The 26,242-nt window shown below is 48.4% G+C and overlaps 1 protein-coding gene and 1 long non-coding RNA gene across 7 annotated transcripts in view; both read right to left on the bottom strand.

The window, feature by feature from the left end:
* The window catches only part of TRIM8 (tripartite motif containing 8), a 38,029-nt gene extending 34,757 nt beyond the window's left edge, over positions 1-3,272 (bottom strand). The window contains exon 1 of the mRNA XM_050958135.1: positions 461-3,272. Within this exon, the coding sequence (XP_050814092.1) occupies positions 461-1,030 (570 nt within the window). The 5' untranslated portion in view covers positions 1,031-3,272. The remainder of the gene's footprint in view (positions 1-460) is intronic.
* Positions 3,273-5,539: 2,267 nt separating this feature from the next.
* LOC127053472 (uncharacterized) overlaps positions 5,540-26,242 on the bottom strand; it is a 28,233-nt gene continuing 7,530 nt past the window's right edge. For 4 of the 6 annotated variants that reach the window (XR_007775032.1, XR_007775033.1, XR_007775035.1 and 1 more), the window contains one exon: positions 24,272-24,386. This is a non-coding gene — a long non-coding RNA (uncharacterized LOC127053472). Of the gene's footprint in view, positions 5,789-6,411; positions 6,492-14,815; positions 14,950-15,097; positions 15,162-16,202; positions 16,376-22,909; positions 24,225-24,271; positions 24,387-26,242 lie in introns of those variants that run through there. The other 2 variants (XR_007775034.1, XR_007775037.1) reach the window with 2 other exon arrangements.

Genomic DNA, 26,242 nt, shown 5'->3' on the forward strand with positions numbered 1-26,242 from the left:
GGTGGCAAATTCCTCCCCTAATGATTTTAAAGCAGATGGAATTTGGGGAGAGGAAGGGGTGTCAGATTTGACTGTGCCCTCTTGAGTCTGGAATCTTCACAACTGAGTAAAAGCCCTTGATCAGAAAGAATCACCGTGGGGGGCTAGGTAAAGGTTCAGAAAGGTAAATATGCAGTGTGGAAAATGCGGGGAAGTGATTCGCTTCCATCCCACACTTGAATTGGAAGAGATCTAGGAAGTCCCTTCGTCTTGCCCCACTGGCCAGTCCCAGGTCGGTTCCAATGACACATTATTTTTAAGGACTTTGACCATCTCTTTTCGACTGGAATCTCCTCAGGGCAGGGACTTCCTTGGCTTTGCTCGTCTCTTGGACAGCACCATGCACGCCACAGACGTGCTGCAACCAGCACAACCGTCTCAGAGAAAGAGACAAAAAGGGACAACTGCAGAGTCCACTTACCCTGATCTCGTTGCGCCGGATTTCCACGTCACACACCGAATGGCCCTGGTGGGCCCCGCTGTAGTAGCAGCAGAATTGGCACACGGCGACCTGCTCTGCTTCACAATGGTACAGTCGGTAGGCGTTGTGTTGGGGGCAGCTCCAGGCCCGGACGTCATCCGCTTCCACCAGGAGGTGCCCCCGGGCCGTGGAGGGCTGCTGCAGGTGCGTCTGCACGTGAGATTGACAGCAGGGGGCCTCGCACCTCAGGCAGATCTTTTGGGCGGGCAGCGGAGGGCCCCTGCGGCAGAACACACAGTGCAAGACCGAGGGGGTCTTCTCCAGGTTGAGGGAGTTGAACTTTTCCACAATGTTGGTCAGTTTCAAGTTCTTCTCCAGGTTGGGTTTCTGGTTGTAGGCCTGATTGCATTCTGGACAGCGCACTAACCCAGTCTCTTTGGCCCATGCCTCCCCTATGCAACCCCTGCAGAAATTGTGCTTACAAGGAAGTTGAACGGGTTCCACAAAGACATGCAGGCAAATGGGACATATAAGTTCCTCTTCGAAACAGTTCTTCCAATTTTCAGCCATTTCTACGGATATATTTATAATCTCTTTCTTACTATTTCAGCTTGATCTACAGATGCAGCTGGAGAGTGGGCTTCTCCCCCCGCAGTGGGAAATCTGCTGATAAATTGCTATTGAAAAATAAAAAAAAATAATAATAAAAAATAAAAACTACAATATACCCTAAAATTCAAAGTAAAATAACCCCCAGAGTTCTACGAAACTCAAACACTAACAAAATGTATATATATGATCTGCTTAAGGGCCACTGTCAGCTGAAAAACAAAGCCACACAAGCTTTCAAAGTTTAAAGCCCACAATTTTAACAACTCTTAGGAGCAGTTTTGTTTCTTTTGATTCCAGAAGGTGAATCGAAACTTACTGAAGGTTGGAAAAAAAAAATCCATACAAAATCCAGTAGCAGAGTCCAAGTTCTATAAAAACCTCCTACATTTAGAACTCCGGATTTGATTTTTCTTGTCTTCGGTTTGCAACTGACATTCAATATTTTAAAAGGGACTTTTGTCCACCAACCCGGTCAGAAGCCCAAGAGAATAGACAGCCTCCGATTTTTTTTTTTTCTCCCTTCCTCTTCTCCCTGAGGGGAGCTAGGAATTAGTCTTTAAAAAAAAAATCTAAGTTAAGATCCAAATGGAAGATTAAAAAACAATGAAACAATGAACTGGATTCTTTCAACTGCCCCAGAGATTTCTTCTAACCCAGATGAGCAGCAAAAAAAATTCTTTCGGTTGCTTTGGAATAGTGAGATCTTGGACGGAAGAACACAGTGGGAAGACGGGTCAATCATTCAGATGAAATTCCAGCCCAGAGCCAAAGGAACCCTCCCTATCCCTTCCTCCTTTCACAAACAGGAATGAGAACGAAAGAAGAAAAAAGGTTTGGGAGAGGGGGGAAAAAAGGCTCATGAAACAAAAATCAACCTGTGCTCTAAATGCTCATGAGGGAACAGGTTTAGAAAACGAAAATCTTGTTTCAGGATCTGGAGAGATTCTCATTCAAGGTAAAAACATCCAAAAGTAGAAACAACAAAACAAAACAGAAGCTCAATATTTGGGAGAGAACTGGGTCGCTGGTAGGAAAACAAGCATGCCTTGATCAAACTGAAAAGGAATTTCTCAACTGCTAATGAACAGCCCTTCCCCCTCCTTTTCCTTCTCTTCTCTGTTTTCTCTCTGACATGAAAGCTATTTCTCCTTTCAGATCCAGGCTGCAAAAAGGGGCTGAGAGGGAGAAGCTGAAAGAGGACTGCAGAAATGTACAAATCCAGCAGGATCTAGTCAATTCTCAGCCATTTTGAGTTGCCACTCTCAGTTTGGATTTTAAAAAACAGAGCGACAAGAGAAAGGAGGGTAGATTAAAAAAAAAAAGTAATAAAAACAATAAAAAATAATCGATCTGGTAGACGGCACCACCCTGCAAAGTATGCGCCTGATGTGTCAGTTTAAGGAGGGGAAACTCCAAATTGAGTCTGTGCAGCAGCAGCTGCTGTTGTCTTTTGGCTTTATCATCAGATCAAAAAAAAAAAGCCAACACGCTCATCACGGCCACCTCCAGCCATCTTGGTTTTGTTTTTTTTTTTTAAATAATCTCTTTAATAAAAATAGACGTCTCTTCTTTTCCTCCCTAGGCCCCCAGAACCATTACCAATAGTCTGGCAGCTCGCTGGTTTCAGGGCTCCCTCTCCTCTCCCCCCGGATTCTTTGCCACACGCAGGGGGAGGTGCGGGGGGGGGGAATAAATCGACTCCCCATAAAATTAAAAGAAAAAGGAAAAAAACCCCAAACCCCAAACGAGCCACCACTCAAGCGGGCTCGGCCCCGCTGTCACACGCAGGCCCGGGGAAAGGCGAGCGGGGCAGCGGCTCCTCGAGGCTGGGCCATACAGCAGGAATACGGACTCCTGACAGCTACGGAGCCATAGTCAACGGGCAGCTCCAGAACCAGGCTGTCACATCCCAGGTGCGGGGGGGGGGCAGAGCAGGAGAAGCGACCCCCACCGCGCACTATAAATCCCCAAGGGGGGGCGCGGACCCCAAAGTCCTCGGGACTGGGGGGCGGGGCTCGGCAGGGAAGCGGCTCCCCGGTGGGGGGGGGCGATGGAGGCTGCAGGGAGGGGGGGTCCGGGTCCTCTTCGGGCTGTCGCTGTGCAGGGGGGCGGCCCGCTCCCCCCGCCCCGAGCAGGCTCCCGCCGGCGAGTGACAACCCGGGGAGCGCGGGGGAATCCGGTCCGGAGGGTGCCGGTGCCGCTGCCGCTGCCGCTGCCTCCCCCCGCCCGTGGCCGCGCCGCCGCCGTCTCACGCCGGGGCCGAGCCGCCGCCGCAGCAGCCTCTAGCCCGAGCCCCGCCCCGCCGGCCACGTGACCGCCACAATTCGATACATTGAAACACCGCCGCGTTCGGCCTCCTGCCTTAAAGCGGCCGCGCCGGGCCGGCAGGAGGGGGTGGGGCCCACCTGTCTCCAACGCCCCCGCGCCTGCGACCCTCCCTGCCCCCCCGGGCGGGGTTAGGGCTGTGACCGTGGCCCTCAGCACCCCCAGGCCTGGGTCCCGCAGCGCGAGGCACGGTAGCGACAGCCGCTTCCAGGGTCACCAGCTGTCCCGATTTTACAGGGACAGTCCCGAGATTTGGGGCTTTTTCTTATACAGGGGCCTGTTACCCTCCACGCCGTCCTGCTTTTTCACACGTGCTGTCTGGCCACCCTAGGCGCTGCCCCAAAGAGCTTCCAGCCCTTGGCCGGAGAGGATGGGGGGGACCGCTGGTTAGCGCGAGAGGTGGTGGATGCACCGGTGTGAAATGCTACGGGCGGCCGCAAGGCAGCAAAGGGGTCAGGGCTCTGGTGCATCAATTGTTTTACTCCAGCAAGGGGCACAGGCCTACAGTCATCGGCTCTGGCCCCCGTTCCCACAGTAGCTTCGGCCCTGATCCTCCAAGGCATGTAAGGGGAGATGGATGCAGTTAACAGCAGCAAGCCTCTGAGCCCGGCTCGACAGACTAGGGCCCACTTCACGGGTAGCGCAAGCCCAAGTCTGTTGACGCGTGCTCGGAGGCTGGCTGCTGCAGGCAGTGTAGAGACACCCTTAGACATGTAATTCCCATTGAAATCAACGTCAGGTAGGTGCCTAAATACACCTCTACCCTGACATAACGCTGTCCTTGGGACCCAAAAAATCTTACTGTGTTATCATAGAATATTGGGGTTATAAGGGACCTCAGGAGGTCACCAAGTCCAACCCCCTGCTTAAAGCAGGACCAATCCCCAGACAGATTTTTGCCCCAGTTCCCTAAATAGTCCCCTTAGGGATTGAACTCACAAGCCTGGATTTATCAGGCCAATGTGCAAACCACTGAACTATCCTTCCTCCCTGTAGCAGCAAACTTGCTTTGATCTGCTGGAGCATGCAGCCCCGCCCCCCAGAGCACTGCTTTACCCCGTTATATCCAAATTCGTATTATATCAGGGTAGAGGTGTACCTTTGGGGAGCTGGGCCTCACAATCTTTAATATATTTACCCTCACAACACCCCTGTGCAATAGGGAAACGCTATCATCCACATTTTACAGATGGGAGACTGAGGCACAGAGCAGCTAAGGCCTAAGCACCAGACCATGTTGTGTGCGATTAAAGCTCTCCAGGAAAATTGGTGGTTTTTCTAGCTGCCTGCCCTGCAAACTCAGCCTGAGATCTGAGAGACAGAGTAACGCATTGCCAGCAATACAGATTTTGGAGCTAGGACGTTGCAGGGATGTGGGCACTGATTCTAGGGGTGTTGGTTTTTAAGCATAGCAGAGTCTTACAGATTTGCATACAACCTTGTAAAGGCCTCCACGTTTTCTGCACTCTATGAGAAAAGCAGTCTAAGTACAGCCAACCCCAAGTGTTCCAAAATCATGTCACCCCCACCCCAAAAAAATAAAAAATAAAGACTATGAGATTGGCTTCAAAATCATGAGACTGAAACCAAAAATAATGAAGTTTGGTTACTTGTTATCTTACTTCTCTGTTTTGAGCCTTTGAGCTACACTTGGGTCATGTTTTTGAAGCCCAGACCTTACCCTTTTAAAAATATGAATAGTCACATGAATCTGGGAGCTGGGGCTTTAACAAAAAACCCAGCCATGAGAGTCAGGATAAAATTGTGAGAGTGGGCAACCCTGTAAGTGTCCCTGGAGCCAAATCCTTTTTGGAATTAAATGCTCACCCCAGTTTTTAGGAGTGAATCTTATCTCTTTCCTCAGCAAAGATGAATGATGTAGAAATATTTCCAGTTTTACTCACCAGTGCTGATCACACTGAGCTGACCTGTACTTCACCGCTCTCTGCATTTAGCTTCATCGCCGCTTGGGATTTGGTGAAACTCCTTTCATTCAGGCCAGTCCATGGGCTTGTCAAACCCAAAGGGCTGGGAAGCCCTGAACTTTCGCAGTTTTCTTTTCCTGTTCTTGATCCTGCTCCAGAATGAGTTTATCTCTGACACCGTCATGTGCCAGTGGCAAAGAATCCTAGAGAGCATCACTTTCTTCCAACACGGAACATGGACCTTTATTAGAATACGCATCGCAATGCTAACCCAAAAGCGCCTCTGTTTCTCTCTGCTTTACTGTAGAGCTCTGCCTAGAAGATCCCCGAGCTTCAGTGCTACCTGGTGGATTGCTACAGATTTAAAGAAACAATTCACATAATGTTACCGTTTCATTAATTCTTTTGACCATGAGCAACGCAGGCTAGAATCTGGATCGATCTCTCTCTCAGTGCTGTGTTGGTTCTGCAAGGAGAAGGGGAGTATACAGCAGGAGCTCAGAGGCTAGAGTGGTGAAGACCAAAGTACTGAGGAAGACAGAAGTAGTAAGCACTCATTTTACTCGTGAAAGTGAGCCGATCTGACTCTGAACACACACGGGGAGCAGGTCAAGTGAGAAAGGAGGAGCCAATAGCCACTTGCTTTTAAACGGGGGCCCAACAAGCTCTGTATGGCCTGTCCCCACCAGGTTTCATAACCACATTTGAAACGGTTGGTGGTGGCTTGCCTCCATGCAATGGTTTCAAACACAGCTGAACTAGCACCTAGCAAGCTGGAGGGTGACAAGCGCCATTAGTGGTTTACAGCAATTGTTCCCAAGCACCTCCAGGTACTGATTCCACAGGCCTTGGAGCCTGTGGCTGGCCCGTTCCTGCCTTAATAATGAACCTCTAAGTTGGGCCCTGATGTGCTACTGCATCCGACTCAGCTGCCCCCACCCTCGGGCTCAGGGGAGCTGGGTCAGCTCCAAACAGCAGTCTCACGATTTCGCAACCAGCCAGGTTAGAGAGCACACAGCAGACCAGGCAGCAGCTGCTGACAATCTATAGAGACCTTCTCACCATTTTACAGACTACAATCTATGGTACCTTGCCTCAGGAGAGTTGCTCTGTGTAACCAACATCAGGATCTGAATGCTGCCATCTCTAGGGGGGAGGGCAGCACCTAACTGGTGAAAAGTAAGGAGAATATACTTCAGTTAAAGACAGATCCAAGTCCTGACCCACGCAAACAGTGGGTGATAAATCAAGTTGTTAGCCTGGCAAATGAGTACAATCAGGGTAAGCCTTGCACACAATCTGAACGCACAGTCCCAGGACAGCTCACCCAGGGCCTGTGTCCCTATCATGCTGTGATACCAGTGAGGGATGGAGAACCTCATCTCCAACCACACAGGGGAGCAATTCGTAGACTGATCCAGCCCTTCCAGTAGCTGGTTCTAGCTTGGGGTCTTGCGAACTGCAGGACTGGCCGTGGGTACCAAAAACTCTGGAAAGAGCCGAATCCTCATGAGCCAATCCAGCTCCCAGTGAGAATTTTGCCCTAGGGTCAGGACGGGGCCATTATTTTGTGTCCAGACATTTTAGCTGTGTTTTGAACAATTTATGTTTTGCCCACAAGGTCTCTTTAAACCCAAAATTCCCACCTGTGTTTTTTTGTTTTGTTTTTCCTTCTCTTGGAGATTGAGCAATTCTCCTTTTCCCTTGGAAGAGAACATAGGGGTGTGCCTGTTATCACATCTCTCCTGCCAATCTCCTTATCAGCAGCTGCTTTCGCAGGAGGAGGGGGGTTGTATATCCGACTCCTGCTGAATGTGCTAGGGTGTTGGAAGCAAAATATGTTTCCAATGTAAACACGTTTCCCATAAGGAGAACTGAAAAGGCAGACCTCAAGAGTGGCTTAAAAACAGAACATTTAGATTAAAAAATCCATGTAGTGCTTTCTGCCGAATCAAGATACCGCTGTAATGCATGTTAAGAGAAGGAAGCACTACCTTGTGGTTAAAGCCCAGGACTAGGAGCCAGGACTCCTGGGTTCTATTCCTGACTCACTGTGTGACCTCAGGTAGGTCATGTGACCTCTCGTTGCCCATCTGTAAGATGGAGATACCAGTGATTTACCTCTCAGTAGGTTGTGAGATTTAATTTGTCACTGTTTGTAAAAATGCTTTGAGCTCCTTGGAGAGAGGAAACTAGAGCACAGCAAAGCAAAGTACACTCATTATTACAGTGCCCTGCTAGCTTCTTTAGCATCACAAAACGCAGCCATCAGGCTGGCAGATGGCCCAGCACAATATAAATACAACCGGACCAAGTGCTCATCTGCCCCGGCGGACGTGTAATTCAGTGCTGAATTCACTCCAATGGCAGTGCGGGATGTGAAATCTTCTGCCTTTGATAACTTGACTGACTTTGGAAGTGCCTGCAAGTCATTGCAACCAAATGGATGCTTGGTGCCCCTTGCGTTGTGCACTGGTGGGGCGGAATCCAATCCCTAGCGGACAGGAGTCTGCACTGCAGAAGCCACCAAAACCCCTGGCCCTGTTGCTGGCAATTTGGGCACAGAGGCCAAGCTCTGAATAAACCCTGCAGACTGACCCCTCTTTACACCTCTAGAAATGGTCAAGCCAGAATGGGCAGCGCTGTCACTGCCACCCTACCTGGTCTGTGGATAAACAGGAGATGCTGGTCCCCAGCATTGTCAAACTGGCACAAAATGACTGAATATATTTCCAAATTCACTGAATGCAGCTGGCAGATGAAACCCTTGCCCAAGACTTACAGGGTCCGTCTACACTTGCAGCTGGAAGCGTGCTTCCCAGTGTGGGTCAACAGACTCGCGCTGTGCTCAAAACATCATGGCAGCAGCTTGGGCTAGCCACCCAAGCCCAAAGCCGCCCAAGCCCCTGAATATGTACTCAGGAGGTAGCCTGGGACGCATTCACTCGAGCAGAGTTAGCGTGTGTCGGTCTGGGGGGCCTGCAACCCATGCTCCCAGCTGCTGTGTAGGCACCCCCAAAGATCCACACCATCCACACCTCTTTTTTAGCTGGGTTAAGTAAATACGATATGTAATCTAGTTATACTTCCCATCCAAGGATCTCAAAGTACTTTGCACATATCAGTGAAGCAGGTAATTATTCTTGTTTTACAGATGAGGAAAATGAAACCCAGCGAGTCTGGCTGGCATTTTCAAGAGCAGTCCCTGCTTTTGTGTACCTGGCTTGCGACACCTGATTTCCGGAATGGCTGAGCGCTTACACCTCCTGTTGAAACCAGTGGCTCAATCCCTCTGCAAAATCCAGCCCGAGGTGTCCACCTGAAAATCAGTGACCCCTCTGGAAACTTGGCTTTAGCTGAGTTTCCCAAGGTCAGGGAGGATCAAATCTGACCTGCCTGACCCCCAGTCATGTCCCTGAACCACAAGACCAACTTTCCTCTTTAAGCAGAGTCTATTTGGGCAGCAAAGACACTCAGGCTCCGTGAGCCGTAGTTTAAGCTGTACTTGGGTTCAATCATTCGTGAATGAAATTGGTTTGCTGGGTTCTTTCCACACTTCCCCATTTCATAACTTTATGTAAAACTTCGGTGCGGTTGTGTGAGAGCCAGCGAGCAGGGGCTAAAACCCAGTCAGGACGTCCCTCTGTGGGCCTGAGACAAACAGCCTGTTTCCTTCCCAAAGAGCCCCTTCTGTAACAGGATCCCCAGACACAGGGTAACATCACTGAAGATTTGTATGCACCACGAGGTTCTGAGAACCAAGCTCATGGTTAATGAGAAGAGTCTCACTATTTGCCTAGCAAATAATGACCGAAAGAAGAGCTCTGTGTAGCTCAAAGGCTTGTCTCTCAGCACCAGAAGTTTGTCCAATAAAAGATATTACCTCATCTACCTTCTCTCTCGAATATCCTGGGACCTACCCAGCTACACCACCGCTGCATACATATTTACCTAGCAGTCATTTATGCTACAGATCTACCCTAATGCAAACTCTCTCCTGCTTCCCACCCAGGCTCGTTAAAATCGGGAATGATTGAGGGTGGTTCATATTTTTTTTCAGGTAAATCAGGAGGGGATTGAGTGGAAACAAATAAAACAAATTTTATTTTTTAAAACAAATAAAAGGAAGTTCTTCTTCACGCAGCGCACATTCAACTTGTGGAACTCCTTGCCTGAGGAGGTTGTGAAGGCTAGGACTATAACAGCGTTTAAAAGACAACTGGATAAATTCACGGTGGTTAAGTCCATAAATGGCTATTAGCCAGGATGGGTAAGGAATGGTGTCCCTAGCCTCTGTTCACTAGAGGATGGAGATGGATGGCAGGAGAGAGATCACTTGATCATTGCCTGTTAGGTTCACTCCCTCTGGGGCACCTGGCATTGGCCACTGTCGGTAGACAGATACTGGGCTAGATGGACCTTTGGTCTGACCCGGTACGGCCGTTCTTATGTTCTTATGAAAGGCAAGGTGAGGGAACCCAGCTTGGATGGCCCCCGAATGGGAGTCACTAGAAGTGGCAGAGTCAATCCAGACAGCTGCTCATGCAGTTCACGCCTTTCCCAGGTGGAAATCTGAAGTAAGGGATGATGCTGTCCTTAAGGAGGGACTTATGAACATGGTGAAGAATAGCTGAGACTTTACCGTGGTGTGCAACCACTCTTACTCTTTACGTTCCTCCCCAAAGAGCTCTCTGCCCTAAGCTCCCTGCACCTCAATGCAGCTCTCAAGGGGCAGAGCTGGTGCTCTCCTTGCCCTTGTAAATACCAATCCCCCTTGCACGGCTCTTGCCCAGGGGGCTGGCAGTAGGGTTGCCAACTTTCTAATCCCAGGAAACCAAACACCCTTGCCCCGCCTCCTGCCCCATACCTCCCCCAATGCCCTGCCCAGGCTCAGGGCTGAGGCAGAGGGTTGAGATGCAGGAGGAGGTGTGGGCTCCGGGAAGGGGCTCCAGGAAGGGGGAGGGGGCTGGGGTGCAGGCTCTGGGAGGGAGTTAGAGTGCAGGATGGGGTTCTGATCTGGGACTGGGGGTTGGGGTACAGGAGTGGGGTTGGGGTGCAGAAGGGAGTGCAGGCTCTGGGAGGGAGTTTGGATGTGGGAGGGAGCTCAGGGCTGGGAGCTGGAATGTGGCAGGGGGTGAGGGGTGCGGGCTCTGGGAGAGTGTTTGGGTGCAGGAGGGAGCTTGGGGATGGGGCAGGGAGTTGGAATGCGGGAGGGAGGGGTGCAGGCTCCAGCCGGGCAGCACTGACCTCAGGTGGCTCCCAGTTGGCAGCACAGCAGATCTAAGGCAGGCTCCCTGCATGCCCTGGCTCTGTTGGCTCCTAGAAGCGGCTGGCATGTCCGGCCCAGTTCCTAGGTGCAGGGGCGGCCAGGCAGCTCTGTGCCCACAGGTGCCGCCCCTGCAACTCCCATTGGCTACTGTTACTGGTCAATGGGAGCTGTGGAGCCGGTGCTCGGGGCTGGGGCAGCATGCAGAGCTTCCCTGATCACCCCTGCGGCTAAGGGCCTCAGGGAAATGCCAGCTGCTTCTTGGAGCTGCACAGACCCAGGGCAGGCAGGGAGCTTGCCTTAGCCTCGCTGCACCACTGAGCTTTCTGACCAGGGGTTCCAGTCGAAAACCAGATGCCTGGCAACCCTAGGCTAGGCCAGAGGTTGGAGAAGCAGCTGCAGCACATAAGCCTTTTGCACCAGTTCCCTTGATGAGCAGCAAGAAAACAAACATTGATGGATTTCTGACTGTGCTACAAGACACGCTCCAACATGCATGTATTTGCTTTGCCCAGGCTATTGAAACAGGCAGGCAGACTCCTTGAGCACACAGAAGACACATTATCCAGAAGGCCCAGCTGGGACCGTGACCCAGCAAGAGCTCACGATGAACTAGTAAATCTAGTTGCAGCAGAAAACTAGATAAAGTGGGTAGCAGTTGAATTGGCATCGTTCTAACAAGCCTGGCACACATTTAACATCTGCGCTCTGGGAAGCTCTGGTGTGCAACGAAGCTAGTCTATGGGCAGACTCTATTAGGCCTTGTGTTGGGTGTGGCCCCCTAACGATCTCTTATCCCATCTTAAATGAAGGGCGTGTTCACATATCAGTTTGAACAAGATTTTGTCTCCACCCATGACAAGGATTCACCTGGTCAGGAGCGGCGCAAGCACCCTAAAGGTGGGGGGCCAGAGGTGAAAATCAGTGACCCCTCTGGAAACCTCCTAGAGCCCAAACTGTGGCCCTACCCCGTTCTGGCACCCCTGCATTCAGTTCATAACGATATCTTTAAACGCGAGGACAGATTCTTGGCCCTCTGCCACTCAGGCACTATAGAAACAGGTCGCAAACCATGTTGGAGCACAGAATTATAGGACTGGAAGGGCCCTCGAGAGGTCGTCTAGTCCAGTCCCTGCACTCAAGGCAGGACTAAGTATTATCTAGATTATCCCTGACAGGTGTTTGTCCAACCTGCTCTTAAAAATCCCCAATGATGGAGATTCCACAACTCCCCTAGGCAATTTATTCCAGTGCTTAACCACTCTGACAGTTAGGAAGTTTTTTCCTAATGTCCAACCTAAACTGCCTTGATGCAATTTAAGCCCATTGCTTCTTGCCCATCTTCAGGAGGTAAAGAAGAACAATTTTTCTCCTTCCTCCTTGTAACAACATTTTATGTACTTGAAAACTGTTATTATGTCCCCTCTCAGTCTTCTCTTCTCCAGACTAAACAAACCCAGTTTTTTCAATCTTCCCTCATAGCTCATGTTTTCTAGACCTTTAACCATTTTTGTTGCTCTTCTCTGATCTTTCTCCAATTTGTCCACATCTTTCCTGAAATGTAGTGCCCAGAACTGCACACAATACTCCAGCTGAGGCCTAATCAGCGTGGAGTAGAGCAGAAGAATTACTTCTCGTGTCTTGCTTACAACACTCCTGCTAATACAGCCATGTTCACTTTTTTTTGCAACAGTGTTACACTGTTGACTCATATTTAGCTTGTGATCCACTATGACCCCCAGATCCCTTTCTGCAGTACTCCTTCCTAGGCCCTCGTTTCCCATTCTGCATGTGTGCAACGGATTGTTCCTTCCTAAGTGGAGCACTTTGCATTTGTCCTTATTGAATTTCATCCTATTTACTTCAGACCATTTCTCCAGTTTGTCCAGATCAATTTGAATTTTAATCCTATCCTCCGAAGCACTTGCAACCCCTCCCAGCTTGGTATCATCCGCAGACTTTATAAGTGTACTCTCTACGCCATTATCTAAATAATTGATTAAGATATTGAACAGAACCAAACCCGGAACCGATCCCTGCGGGACCCCACTCATTATGCCTTTCCAGCATGACTGTGAACCACTGAAAACTACTTTCTGGGAATGATTTTACAACCAGTTATGCACCCAACTTATAGTAGCTCCATCGAGGTTGTATTTCCCTAGTTTGTTTATGAGAAGGTCATACAAGACAGTATCAAAAGCCTTACTAAAGTCAAGATATACCACATCTACCGCTTCCCTCCATCCACAAGGCTTGTTACCCTGTCAAAGAAAGCCATCAGGTTGGTTTGACATGATTTGTTCTTCACAAATCCATGCTGACTTAATTATCACCTCATTATCTTCAAATGTTTGCAAATTGATTTCTTAATTATTTGCTCTATTATCTTTCCGGGTACAGAAGTTAAGCTGACTGGTCTGTAATTCCCCAAGTTGTCCTTATTTCCCTTTTTATAGATAGGCACTAGATTTCCCCTTTTCCAGTCTTCTGGAACGTCTCCCATCTTCCATGACTTTTCAAAGATAATTGCTAATAGCTCAGATTATCCTCAGTCAGCTCCTTGAATATTCTAGGATGCATTTCATCAGGCCCTGGTGATTTGAAGACATCTAACTTGTCTTTAATTTAATAATAACTGGAGCTATATCTATCTCCTAGAATTGAAAGGTCATTGAGTCCAGCCCCCTGCCTTCACTAGCAGAACTAAGTACTGATTTCTGCCCCAGATCCCTAAGTGACCCCCTCAAGGATTGAACTCACAACCCTAGGTTTAGCAAGCTAATGCTCAAACCACTGAGCTATCCCTCCCTCCTAAGTAATGTTTGACTTGTTCTTTCCCTATTTTAGACTCTGATCCTATCTCATTTTTCACTGGCATTCACTATGTTAGACATCCAATCGCCACCAAACTTCTTGGTGAAAACTGAAACAAAGAAGTCATTAAGCACCTTTGCCATTTCCACATTTTCTGTTATTGTTTTTCCCCCCTCATTGAGTAACAGGCCTACTCTGTCCTTGGTCTTCCTCTTGCTTCTAATGTATTTGTAGAATGTTTTCTTGTTACCCTTTATGTCTCTAGCTAGTTTGATCTTGTTTTGTGCCTTGGCCTTTCTAATTTTGTCCCTTCGTACTTGTGTTATTTGTTTATATTCATCCTTTGCAATTTGACCAAGTTTCCACTTTTTGTAGGACTTTTTTTTGAGTTTTAGATCATTGAAGATCTCCTGGTTAAGCCAGGCTGGCCTCTTGCCAGACTTCCTATCTTTCCTGTGCAGTGAGATAGTTTGCTCTTGTACCCTTAATAATGTCTCTTTGAAAAGCTGCCACCTGTCTTCAATTGTTATTCCCCTTAGACTTGCCTCCTGTGGGATTTTACCTACCAACTCCCTGAGTTCGCTAAAGTCACCTTCTTGAAATCCATGGTCTTTATTGTGCTGGTCTCCCGCCTACCATTCCTTAGAATCATGAACTCTACCATTTCGTGATCACTCTCACCCAAGCTGCCTTCCGCTTTCAAATTCTCAACCAGTTCCTCCCTATTTGTCAAAATCAGATCTAGAACAGCCTTTCCCCTAGTAACTTTCTCCACCTTCTGAAATAAAAAATTGTCTCCAATACATTCCAAGAACTTGTTGGATAATCTGTGCTCTGCTGTTATTTTCCCAGCAGATGTCTGGTTGGTTGAAGTCCCCCATCACCACGAAGTCCTGTGCTTTGGATGATTTTGTTGGTTGTTTAAAAAAAGCCTCATCCTCCTCTTCTTCCTTGCTAGGTGGTCTGTAATAGACCCCCTACCATGACATCACCCTTGTTTTTAACCCCTTTTATCCATACACAGAGACTTTCAACAAGTCTGTCTCCTATTTCCATCTCAACCTCAGTCCAAGTGTGTACATTTTTAATATATAAGGCAACACCTCTTCCCTTTTTTCCCCTGCCTGTCCTTCCTGAGCAAGCTGTATCCTTCTATACCAATATTCCAGACATGTTTGTTTTCCCACCTAGTCTCCATGATGCCAGCTATGTCATAGTTGTGTTTATTTACTAGCATTTCGAGTTCTTCCTGCTTATTCTCCATACTTCTCACATTAATATGTAGACATCTAAGATACTGATTTGATCCCCCCACGAATTCTGTCTTGTCTCTCCCTTATTTCTGCTATAACAGCCCATGCTCCCCCCACATTCTGACCCTTCTCCCAGGTCTCCATGTTTCTGACTTACCTGTGGGCTTTGATCTCTTGCCCCAGTCGAACCTACTTTAAAGCCCTCCTCACGAAATTAGCCAGTCTGTAGCCAAAAAAGCTCTTCTCCTTCCTCGATAGGTGGACCTCATCTCTGCTTAGCAGTCCTTCTTCCTGGAACAGCATCCCACAGTCAAGGAAAAGCCCTCCTGGCGACACCATCCTCACAGCCAAGCATTCACCTCCAGGATAGTTCCAGAGGAACGCGTTCTACTCACAAAACCCATAGGACCATTCCAGGATTTCATTGGAGGGCTCTTACCCAAGAACTGACCAGGCCTGAAGCTGCTGAAAGCTCACTGCTTGAGAGTCAGAGCTGAAAGGCACTGTAGAAAGGGGGAGTGCACTTGTTATTATTAAGACAGATACCAAATGCCATTTAGAATCTCGTTGCTGGGCCTCTGAAGAGGGTGTTAACTCTCTTTTGCAATACTAGATACCAACTGCCAGTTAGAATTTCTTTGCAGGGCATCTGAAGTGGGTGTTAACTCTCCTTTGCCATGACGGCTACAGAAAAATTGACAACGATTAGGCAGTGAGATGGCTCAGACCACTGCCTGTCATGCGGACCAACATTGTCTCATTGTGCTCCCCCCTTCTGTCTGTCTGTATCCATCTGTTGTCTCCTACTTTGATTGTAAATTCCTTAGTGCAGGGACTGTCTTTTTGTTTTGTGTTTGTACAATGCCTAGCACAATGGGGTCCTGGCCCTTGATCCACGTAATCACGAGTAGAAGTACAGAAGTTATTTTCCCTCTGCATTTGGCACCGGTGTGACCGCTGCTGGAATAATATGTGCCACAATTCAAGAAGGATGTTGATCAGTTGGAGAGGGTTCAGAGAAGAGCCAGGAGAATGTTTAAAGGATTAGAAAACCTGCCTTACAGTGATCGACTCAAGGAGCTCAATCTATGTAGCTTAACAAGGAGACGGTTAAGGGGTGACTCGCTCCCCGTCTGTAAATACCGTCATGGAGAACAAATATTGGATAATGGGCTCTTCATTCTAACAGAGAAAGGGAGAACACGAGCCACTGCCTAGAAGTTGAAGTTAGACAAATTCAGACTGGAATTAAATAAGATGTAAATTTTTAACAGTGAAAGTAATTAACCATTGGGACAATTTACCAAGGAGCGTGGTGGATTCTCCATCACTGACCGTTTTTAAATCAAGATGGGATGTTTTTTGAAGAGTTCTGCTCTAGGAATTATTTGGGAGAAGTTGTCGGCCTGTTAGGCAGGGGGTCAGGCTGGATGATCACAGTGGTCCCTTCTGGCCTTGGAATCGCTGAAGCTACAACTTGGAATCCTGTGCGTTACGGTAACACAAATAATTCATAGTAACAATGTTAGGATTCTAGCACACACCTGGTACAGGAGCTAGCTGTCGGGAGGCTGACTGGCTGAGCCGGCTGCCACGCGTTACGGCTGTAAGCTCTGTCACCTCGCCCCTCTTTGCAGCCAAAATCTACACCTGGAAGGGGGATGCTGGATGATGCTTGGTTAAGAATTCCTCTGGACTGAGTGCTGAACTTCTTGTTCTGTATGTTAAAAACACATCTAACCATATACACCCCATTTCAGACGAGGCAAAGCAGATGACCTGACTACTTGTGGTTAGTAAGGGCCTGATTTTTACCCCAGCGTCCATTTCTGAGGGTGCAAAATTATACCCAGAAACAACTGTGCCTTCATTGTTGTGGACACAACTGTAATAATAATACTTGTTTGTATGTTCACTAGGGTAGCGAGACTGTCATCTTTGTTAGTGGTCTGTATAGCACCTGATACAACTAGGCCTTGATCCTTGACTGGGGACCCTCTCACTGCTATTAAACAGCCCCTTAGCCCAAGCCCTGCCAGGCTGAGTCATTCAGCAGGCATGGACCAGCCACGGGTTTTTAATAGAAATTATAAGAAGCAGAGGGTAGAAGCAACCCTGAGCCAGCTAAAATTTCATCGCTGTTGAGTAGGCTCAATCTTTGGATAAGGAGCTCTGATTGCTGCCCACCCCCTACTCCATACATACCAGTCAGGCTGTTTAAAGGGCCATTAATGTAGATCATGACAGGGATCCATGTCAGGATTTCACAGCCTTGCTCATTCCATACGGCATTTACTACCTACACTCTGTGGACACCGTTCCCTGAGAATCCTCTGTGCCAGTCCCTCTAGCACTTCCAAGAAGGAGCCACAAGTATTGATGCACGGGTTCCTGGCACTTGGGGTAGCTGGTGATTGAGTAAAGATCAGAAATGGACAAGAGGGCACAGGCTCACCTCTGTGGTGTATTGAAAATTCTGTTAAAATTGTCATCTGACACTTTAAATTGCAGGAGGTTTTCTGGCCCTGCTTGCAGTCTAGGTGGCTCTGTACAGATGTGTGCAATTTGGACCTAGCAGCAATCACTCTGCAGAGAACCAGTCTAGAAAAAGGAAGGGTGAGTTGTGTCACTCCATTTTTAGGGAGCAGCCTGCTTTCTCTCTCTCTGTTTTTCAGTTCTTGTGTGTTATTGTTCCAAATTCTAAGATATAAAGTCATGTTACATTACAACCTTCCAGCAAGAGTATTTTGTTTTTATCTAACTTCTGTGTGTGTGGGCCTGTGAACCAAACAACTTCCTGGCAGAAAACTGCTGTGATCCCTTAAGAGGTCATGCCCCAACAGCACAGAGTTGCTGCTCTGTGTGTGGTATATCATTTGTCTTTAGCATTAGAATGCAGGAAAACAAGGTGTGGCTGCAACCAGACTCCTTTGTACTGAGAACTTTTCAGTGCACAGGCTGTGCAGAATTTGGCTTTGTCTACAGGTGGATGAGACCCCGTAAGAAAACCCATGATAGTACAGGAAAGGATGCTAGCAATGCAGTAGATCGCACTCGTCCCTCTGAATGCAACATGGTATTAAAGGGTGCTGAGGTTCTGCCAGCTAAATAATACTTAAAGCAAAGTCGCAGAACTTTGGCTTTCACTACATTTTTTTTTTTTTTTTTTTTTTTTTTTTGCAAAAGTAAGGGTACCGCCCAAGTGTGCTGGCCAAATGTTAGCTCCAGTATTGCCTTCCTGGGCACCTTAAATTTAGCCCTGCTGTTTGACTTGGATATGGTATTTTTCACTTCTTGTCCTGAACGCCTGCATAATGTTGCTTTGTGGCATTAAACAGCTGCCATGTACCACCTCAGAGGTGGCTGCATTCCAGTGATGGATGACATGATCCCTCTCTAGTACCTTTACTTACTTCTCAGGGTGGTGTGAGACTTAATTAAGGTCTCTAAAGTTCTTTGAGCTCCTTAGATGATTTTTGTTTTATTTTAAAGGGAGCAGGCCGACTGAAAGAATCCGTCTATTTAAACAGCGGAAAGTAATTTCTTGTACAGCACTGGAAGCCTGGGGCTGTACTCCTCCTCCTGGATTTTACAAGCTTTCTTAAGACTCAGATCTGTGGGAGCTGGGCAGGGTGGAGGGTGCTGTGTCACAGGCTCTGTCAGCCAGACAGATTATTAATACGGAAAACCTCCCCTTGGAAAAGCTCAGCTCAAAACTATTCATGACTCTTGCTTCTATATAAACTCCTGCACTCCCTGGCAATCGTGAGTGACAGCCGACCGGCTCCACCCTGGAAACCGTACAAGTCACTCCCCGGCAATCCCCACTGTGTCCAGAGGGCATGGGGCTGCGTCAGTGGCTTGCAGAAGAAAATGCTCAACTTTGATTCTAGCTTTGAAAGTGCAGGGCGTTCATTCTGGGGGAGGGGAACCTACAGGGAGGGCTTGTAAAAGTGACAGGCGAATAGCACTGGTGTAAGGGAAGCGCTGAGCAAACGTCTTCCACGCAGGTCTGCCAATGCTGACCGGATTAGCCCATCCTCGGCACAGTGCTGCATGTGCATTTCAGCTTGGGCCTGCCCTGCAGCCCCTCCCACTAGTCCTTATGAAGTTCTACCAAATACGTCAACCTTGACATGCAGCCTCACTGTTGTTCCAGTCCTGGACCTCCCGCTCTGTAACACAGATCAGTCCACTGCAGTTTTGTCTTGGGGCCACTCCTCTCTCCAGCTCTTCCTATGCACCACTCCCTGACACACAGCAACCCTGCTATCTAATACAACTTTCCAGAGTGCGCTGCTTTAAATGTAAGGCCGTAAGTACCTAGTTCCTGTGTGTCACCTTATAAATACCTACGGTGAGACACAGACAAACAGGCCATGGCAGCATCTGTGTGTGTGTTTCAGGAACAGTTGGTGCTAAGTCATTAGATATGTGCTTTGACCCATGTTATATTTTAGATTGGTAACAAGAATGTTAATTATCTCAGCGTGTATGAACAAGGAGTAAACTGGAGTCTGTGAATCTGCTGCTTTCTTATTGGCTACAGGTGCTGCAGACAAAAAAAATCATCATTGTTTCAACAAATGTTCTAGCCTGCACCTGCTGCGTTTGTGTACTTAGTCTGAAGACACAGCTCTGTGTACAACAGCAACTGAGAGTGAGGGCTGCAGCTTCTGGAAGCTGGTTAAAGGGCTGCTTTGATCACTCTCACACATCAGAAAAATGTGTGTGTGTGTAATACAAGCAAAATATTTTCATAAGGAAATTCAGGCGGGTCATTGTCATTCTTCAACCACATAACATGGCCCTTCCTTGGATTTTTATATGAAGAAGTGGCTTGTTCTTTCTTACTGCTCCCACCTAGACACCACTGTAAGCTGTGCTCACAGCTCCGCGCCCATGGGCTAGTAGAGATGGACCAGACTCAGTACTGAGAGGAGAGAGCTCAGAAAAGAAAAGAACCCAGCATGCAGCAGAACGTGGTGCTCATGATTTGGGGGTGGGGGCGCTCTTCCCTCTGATTCAGTATTAAACCCAGTATCCTATCATGGTGCTAGGGGGTGCAAAGCTGCTACAGAGGCTATCTTTGGGCAAGAGTCCCAATGTAACCACAGGCATGTCACTGAGCTGCTCTGTGCCTCAGTTTCCCCATATGCAAAAAGAGGACATTAGCAGCTCCCAAACTCCCATGGGATGCTGTAGAGCCGAAAGTTTTACCCTTCGTAGAGTGCTTTGTGAGCCTGAGTTAGGACTGCAGAATTAATTGGTAACAAATTGGTGTCCGCTTGGGCATTCATGGGTGTCATTATGTGGCACACATGGAATGTCCCAGCAGCAGTGGTAATCAACTCTGATCCTGCTCAAAGGGGATGTGAATACAGAGCTGGGAGTGGGGGTGGGATTTTCAGCTCCAGGAGACACTCTAGCAGCCGGGGCTAACTGCACCGAGTACATGCCAGTATTTCGCCTCAAGTTGGGAATCTCACCCTCAGCTCAAAGTGTAGTTGCACTGTAAAGCACTGGCACCCATCCACTTCAACTAAAGGAGAATCCCCATGTGCTAGCAACAGCATAGGGCCATGACACATGGGACAGCTGTTCTGATTTCACCCAGTGGGAGGCAGTAGTAAATACACACACTCACAGCTATGAGTTTGATCCCAAATGAAGTTGCAACTCACAGGATTTAGAGGCTGGGGCTTAAGAGGCTAACACAATAGTCTCATTCCTGAGAGGCAGCCTGCAGCTGTGCTCTCTAATGTCTCGACATTCTGGGTCTGTCTACACAGAAGACAGCCGGTTCAGGGTTCCACTCTACACAGGTCTAGATTGCCTTCCTCGCCGCCCCCTTGGGAGCAGGGAGACTACAAATAGCAACCAGGAAATGGCACAAACAGAAGCCAAAAATGACCCCACTCTGCAATCGTTGAATAGCTTGTAAGGCTATAAGAGACTATGAGCATCACCTAGTCTGAGCTTTGCTTAACACAGGCCAGACAGCCTCACTCAGTAACTGCTCCCTCAAGCCGAGACCTTCTGTTTGCGCATGTAGCATCTCTCTTAAAAAGGTACCTACACAATTGCAGTGTAGAGGTTCTGGCTGCAGCCCCCAAGCTCTGGGACCCTGCCACCTCCCCGGGTCCTAGAGGGACTTAAAATCTTCCAGTGATGAAGGATCCACTCCACCCTTACGTCAATCTGGCTGCTTTGTGGGAAGAGATGCTTTAGCCAAACCCCAGAGGCTGAGCTCAATACAGGGGGAACCGGGTGAAATCCTCTGGCCTGTGATACATAGGACGGCAGTATTCCATCAGACAGTCCCTTCCGGCCTTAAAAGCTGTCCTGACGGTTAATTACCCTCACTGTTAACATAAGAATAATATCAGAAAAGCTTTAAAAACAAGCAGACAACTCAATTTGTTCACTGAACTTGAAGCCTTTCGTATGTTTAATTGCTGGTAACTCTTCTTACTGGGGCTTCCTAGCCAGCTGAATTTGAATTCCCCTCTCACCCACGATTCCTTTCCTACACAAGGAGCAAGGACTATAAAGGATGGAAAGGGTTAATCTGTGCCTGGGAGCCTCTAAAACTTCATGGCTCCAGTGTGTGGAACGCAAAGTCCTTTACCATCATTCAGAGTGGTAGCCGTGTTCGTCTGTATCAATGAGGAGTGCTTCTGGCACCTTTGAGACTAACATTTATTTGGGCCTAAGTCCACAAAAGCTTATCCCAAATAAATGTGTTAGTCTCTAAGGTGCCACGAGGACTCCTCCTTGTTTTTACAATAATTCATGGCCATTGCCACACACGGGGAATCCAATAGATAGAGATCAAGTTGCACATGGCAAGGCCCCCGGTATAGAACTCAGATCCTTCCAACTAAACAAGGAATTGCTCTCACCCTCTCCTTGCGGCCCCTCAGTGCCACACTTCATGTGCAGGATGCTGCAGAAAAGGATGTGTTTATACTAAACAGAGGTGTGGTTAGAGGCAGTAGGTCAGGGCGGCTTTGCTATGCATGTGGCACTATATGCATCAGGGGATATAACCCTAACCCTGGCTGCATGCAACAGGCCGTGCATCAGAGCTCGAGGGGTCACTGCACCTGTCTGCTTCCTAATTTCCCCTGCAGTGACAGATGATCTTAATGGCACCCGGCTCGCTGATAAATTGACCACTCTCACCTATGTCCTGCTGCCCTGCCACTGGGAGCCACCTTGCTGCTTTCAGTTCTGATGGGGAGGGACCACCACAGAGATAAGAAAGGAATTCAGTCTCTATGGCCCTTTAAATCATTGGCTTCTCCGCTGAGGCGGCCAGTTGGAGCTATTGGCTCTGGGAGGTATTGGATACCTGCCCATTTCGAACCGATGGGAGTCCAGCAGTTTATTTCATTTACAGTCACAGGCCACCAAAATGCCCATCGGCCAGTAACAGCTTTCTTCACTAATGACCTATTTTGGACTCAAACAGGCATCCTAGCAGCAAAAGGTTCCACAGCCCAAGGCATCTCAATCCCCCAAACCAGCTTTTATGTGCTGTAAACGTCTCCGGCACTGTAGGAAAAAATTGCTTCACATCCAGGAAGCGAAGGTCGCTTTGTCACTCGGCATGCATGAAAATGCTGTTTCATGCTGTCTACAAAGAAGGCTGATGTACTTGGGCCTGATGGATCGCATTAAGAACTTGCCTCTGCTTCCCACAGCTACTTGACTATATTTCATCAGCTCACAGAGGTACAGAGCCGATGTTTGCTATGTAGGGCAGCAGACCCTTATAATCTGATTGGAGAATGGAGCTGTTTGCACAGATTTATTGAGTGACGGTTTATTAAAGCGACAGATCCCTTCACCACCACTGCCTAGGATGATGGTCACTGGCTCTGAGCAGAGGGTTCACTTTAGTTTGCCAGAAATCTACTCTTGTAAAAATCTGTGGCCTTTTGAAAAAAAGATTATAACTAAACTAAACAGGCCGGGGCAAGGCTGACAGCCCTGACTCAGACCTGACTCCCACGGCTAAACCCCCGTTAAAGCCAAGCGGATGGCTACTGTGGAACAAACTTCTCCCCCTGTGGTGAGTAATACGGTCAAGGCTTCAGCTGACGTTTTAAGACTGGGTTTAAGGTTTATGGATTAAGCGAACTCACAGGGTGGCAGGATCCAGGATTCAAATGGCTGCAGCCATAAATACATCTGTTTAATGGCAGCCCCTGAAACATGCTATGAGAGAGTGTCATAGACTAGAAATGACACAGCCCTGGCCTGGAGGGGGTATACACATCTCTTTGTCCCTCACAAACACACCCCCCCACAACAATCACACAGATATACACCATGTAGACACACAGGTCTACACATACATCACAGAGACACACTGCAGTACACCATACCGACACACACACCCACCACTCATGCTAACACACATATTTAAACAGTCACACACTTGACACACATATACACACACACACCACACAGACATACACCCCAGTCACACATCAGTTACCTTCCAGACACACACCAACATGCACCATACAGACTCATATGTACACCCCCCCGAGACATACATGCGTGCATACACCACTTTCCCATGATCACACATGCACACCCACACACCCCAATCTGTCTCTCACACCCCAATCACACAGACACGCACAATTCACCCTCATGCAAAATTGCACTAGTGCACAGACGTGTGTGTGCCTTCCTGCTGGCGAAGGTTTGTGCCATGTACATGTGTGCTACAAACACAGGCCAATCTAGTGGGTTTCTCTCCAGCAGCCTCCCACCTGCCCTGGTGCCTGAGGCATGGGTGGCTTTGCCCTTTTAAGAGCCAGCGCTGCCATTTGAACGGACAGGCGCCTGTCCTTAATGATTAATAAAAGCTAGCAATCCACCGGCTACCACCATCTAAACACACAAAGCGAGCCCCTTACCCCTCCTGTTCCCCCCAGCCCCGTCCCCACTGCTGGCTGGGTCCAGCGCAAGAGACAAATAAATCCCTTTGCAGCTAGGAACCGGTGCAGACAATGGCTCTGATGCTGAACCAGTTATGTCTGTATCATCCCTTCAGTAGAGCTTTGTCCTTGTGCAACGAGCAGGCCAGTGGGGCTTAGCAGGGCCCCCAACAACTTCCCCCTGGCCTGGCCCAAACTGGGGCACAAGGGGCCAGGCCTTTCCTGCCCTAGCAAAGGGGTTGCTTTGGTCTGGTTTTAAATAGAGGCTGATGCGTTGACATGGTAGGAGGTCTTCCCCTCCCCCCAAGCTTGGAGAAACAATCAAGGATGGACAGATGGATCCAGCTAGATAACCCCCTTGCACCTCAGACAAGGGATGGTGTCAATTTCCCCTTAGCTGGTGAGGTTTCTTTCTATGCAAATGCCTGCCCGAGAGCAGAGCAGCTGCCCCAGTGGAGTGACTCATTTCCTGCTCTCGTGTCACGTTCTGGTCAGGCCAGTTTGGCAAAATCTTTGCTCGTTTTCCCCAGCTCTCTGCTCCCCCTCCGAGATCAGGGGGGTGCGTTCGCTCAGGCCCTGGCAGAATGAGGCAGGATTTTCAGGAAACTGCGTCAAAGCCGCACACAGAAGAAGAAGAAGAAGGGGGGAAAAAGTACAATCAAGTGTGTTGTTGGGAGAGAGAGACAAGCTCAAACTCCTCCTCTTCCACCACCTTCTGTTTCTCCAGGGGAGATGAGCCAATCCAGAGGCAATGGGGGAGCCCAAGGGCTAGGAGGACAAGAACAGGAAAAGTTCACTGCACTGGCTCCTGCAGAACACTAGAAAATCCAAAACTACAGATAAAAAGCAACAGAGAGTCCTGTGGCACCTTTAAGATTAACAGATGTATTGGAGCATGAGCTTTCGTGGGTGAAGACAGATAGCTGTGACTCTGGAGCTAATTGTAATGCCTGTCTCCCACAGTCCAGATATTTAACAGTAGTACTGTTGCTTGTCTCCACTAGGATTTGGATGGTGTTTGCCAACATGCGTCAGCAGCCCAGTATAGTCAAGCCAGCGTTCCTTTAACATGCATTAAACTGGTCAAGTTAAAGCCTAGACCACCTCAGCTTTAGCACCTGTTAAACTGGCTGAGTTGATTTGTCTAAGGCAGTGGTTCTTGCCACCGAGTCAGCACACAGCTATGGCCCATGTGACATCCTCAGGGCCATGCAGGTAGTGTATATACTGTGTTAGTCTACCACTCTGAAACCTGACACTGTATATATTGTGTGGACGCAGCCCATATAACACAGAGAGAGCTGCACATACAGCCCACAATGGTCAATAGGTTGAGAACCACTGATCTACACGAATAGATGTTAATCGCTTAGCAAACACCTTCCAAACCCGAGTGCAGACAAGGCCTGTGTAATACACTCCGGCGTGGTGTGAAAGCTCCGATATCTCACAACCCTTGAGGGCTAGAAGTGGGCTCTTTATACTGTTGGAAAGAGAAGATTTTCTATAGCCCAGGTAGGTCCAGCTGTATCAGCTCGGAAAGCTGAGATGAGTGGAGATAAGCTACACCTCTACCTCCGTAAAACACTGTCCTCGGAAGCCATAAAAATCTTACTGCGTTATAGGTAAAACCGCATTATATTGAACTTGCTTTGATCTGCCAGAGTGCGCAGCCCCACCCCCCCAGAGCACTGCTTTACCGCGTTATATCCGAATTCGTGTTATATCGGGTCGTTTTATATCAGGGTAGAGGTGTATTTGAGGGATATTTCCTCAAATGTCATTAGTTCAATTTTCCTCTCCCTTCCAGGCCTGCCTCTGCAGGTGGAGCAATTAAAAATGGGTTTAACTGTTAGATGGGGAGTGGGGTTTATTTGAACGGTTTTTCTATTCGATGTGGCATTTCTAGAAAGTGTGTTGGAGTTGGGGGAAGGGAAGGGGATAAAGATTTTATCAGCACCTGTTTGGCATGATTTGCCTAATTCACTCATGCTGACAGAACCACATCATTCTGGATCTGCACACGGCCCTAGATGCCTAGACACCATGGGGATGTGAACGTGGGAAATACTGAGAGGCCTCCTTCGCTGCTTTACTCCCCACGGGATCCTGCCAGCAGCAGGGGGCACAGCAGACACCCCCTCGTGCTGGGGTGTCCAGAGTGTATTGGGAGTGTGTGAGGCAGTCAAAGCTGTGATTACAGGGCCATGGTCCAATTCCAGCCCTCCTGAACTCTGTTCCCAGGGACTGTCCATACTCACCTGGATGAGCCTGAACTTTTTGTCGGAGCTGTTTATGACATCTCAGCACTTTTTGGGTACGGAGGTTTGTTGAGGAACAGCATGTTCAGTTAGCAATATACCCTCACAATAGTCCTCTGATGAATTTGGTGCCTTGCATGTATAACAACTCATATTTCTAGAGGGCTTAAACTACTTACTCAGGGATCACTTCATCCACCAGTGAAATGCAGCCACTTCTGGGCAGAACGCAGCAGCCATTGAACAGCACATGGCAATGCTGCACAAATCTTTAGAACGTGGAAGTAATGGCTTCTTGCTGGCTGCCTCAGCTGAGAGCTGACTGGACCATGGAAAATGAACTCTCCTTTTGGTCAAAACGGG

The sequence above is a fragment of the Gopherus flavomarginatus genome, chromosome 6, assembly GCF_025201925.1.
Source record: "Gopherus flavomarginatus isolate rGopFla2 chromosome 6, rGopFla2.mat.asm, whole genome shotgun sequence".
Lineage (NCBI taxonomy): Eukaryota > Metazoa > Chordata > Testudines > Testudinidae > Gopherus > Gopherus flavomarginatus.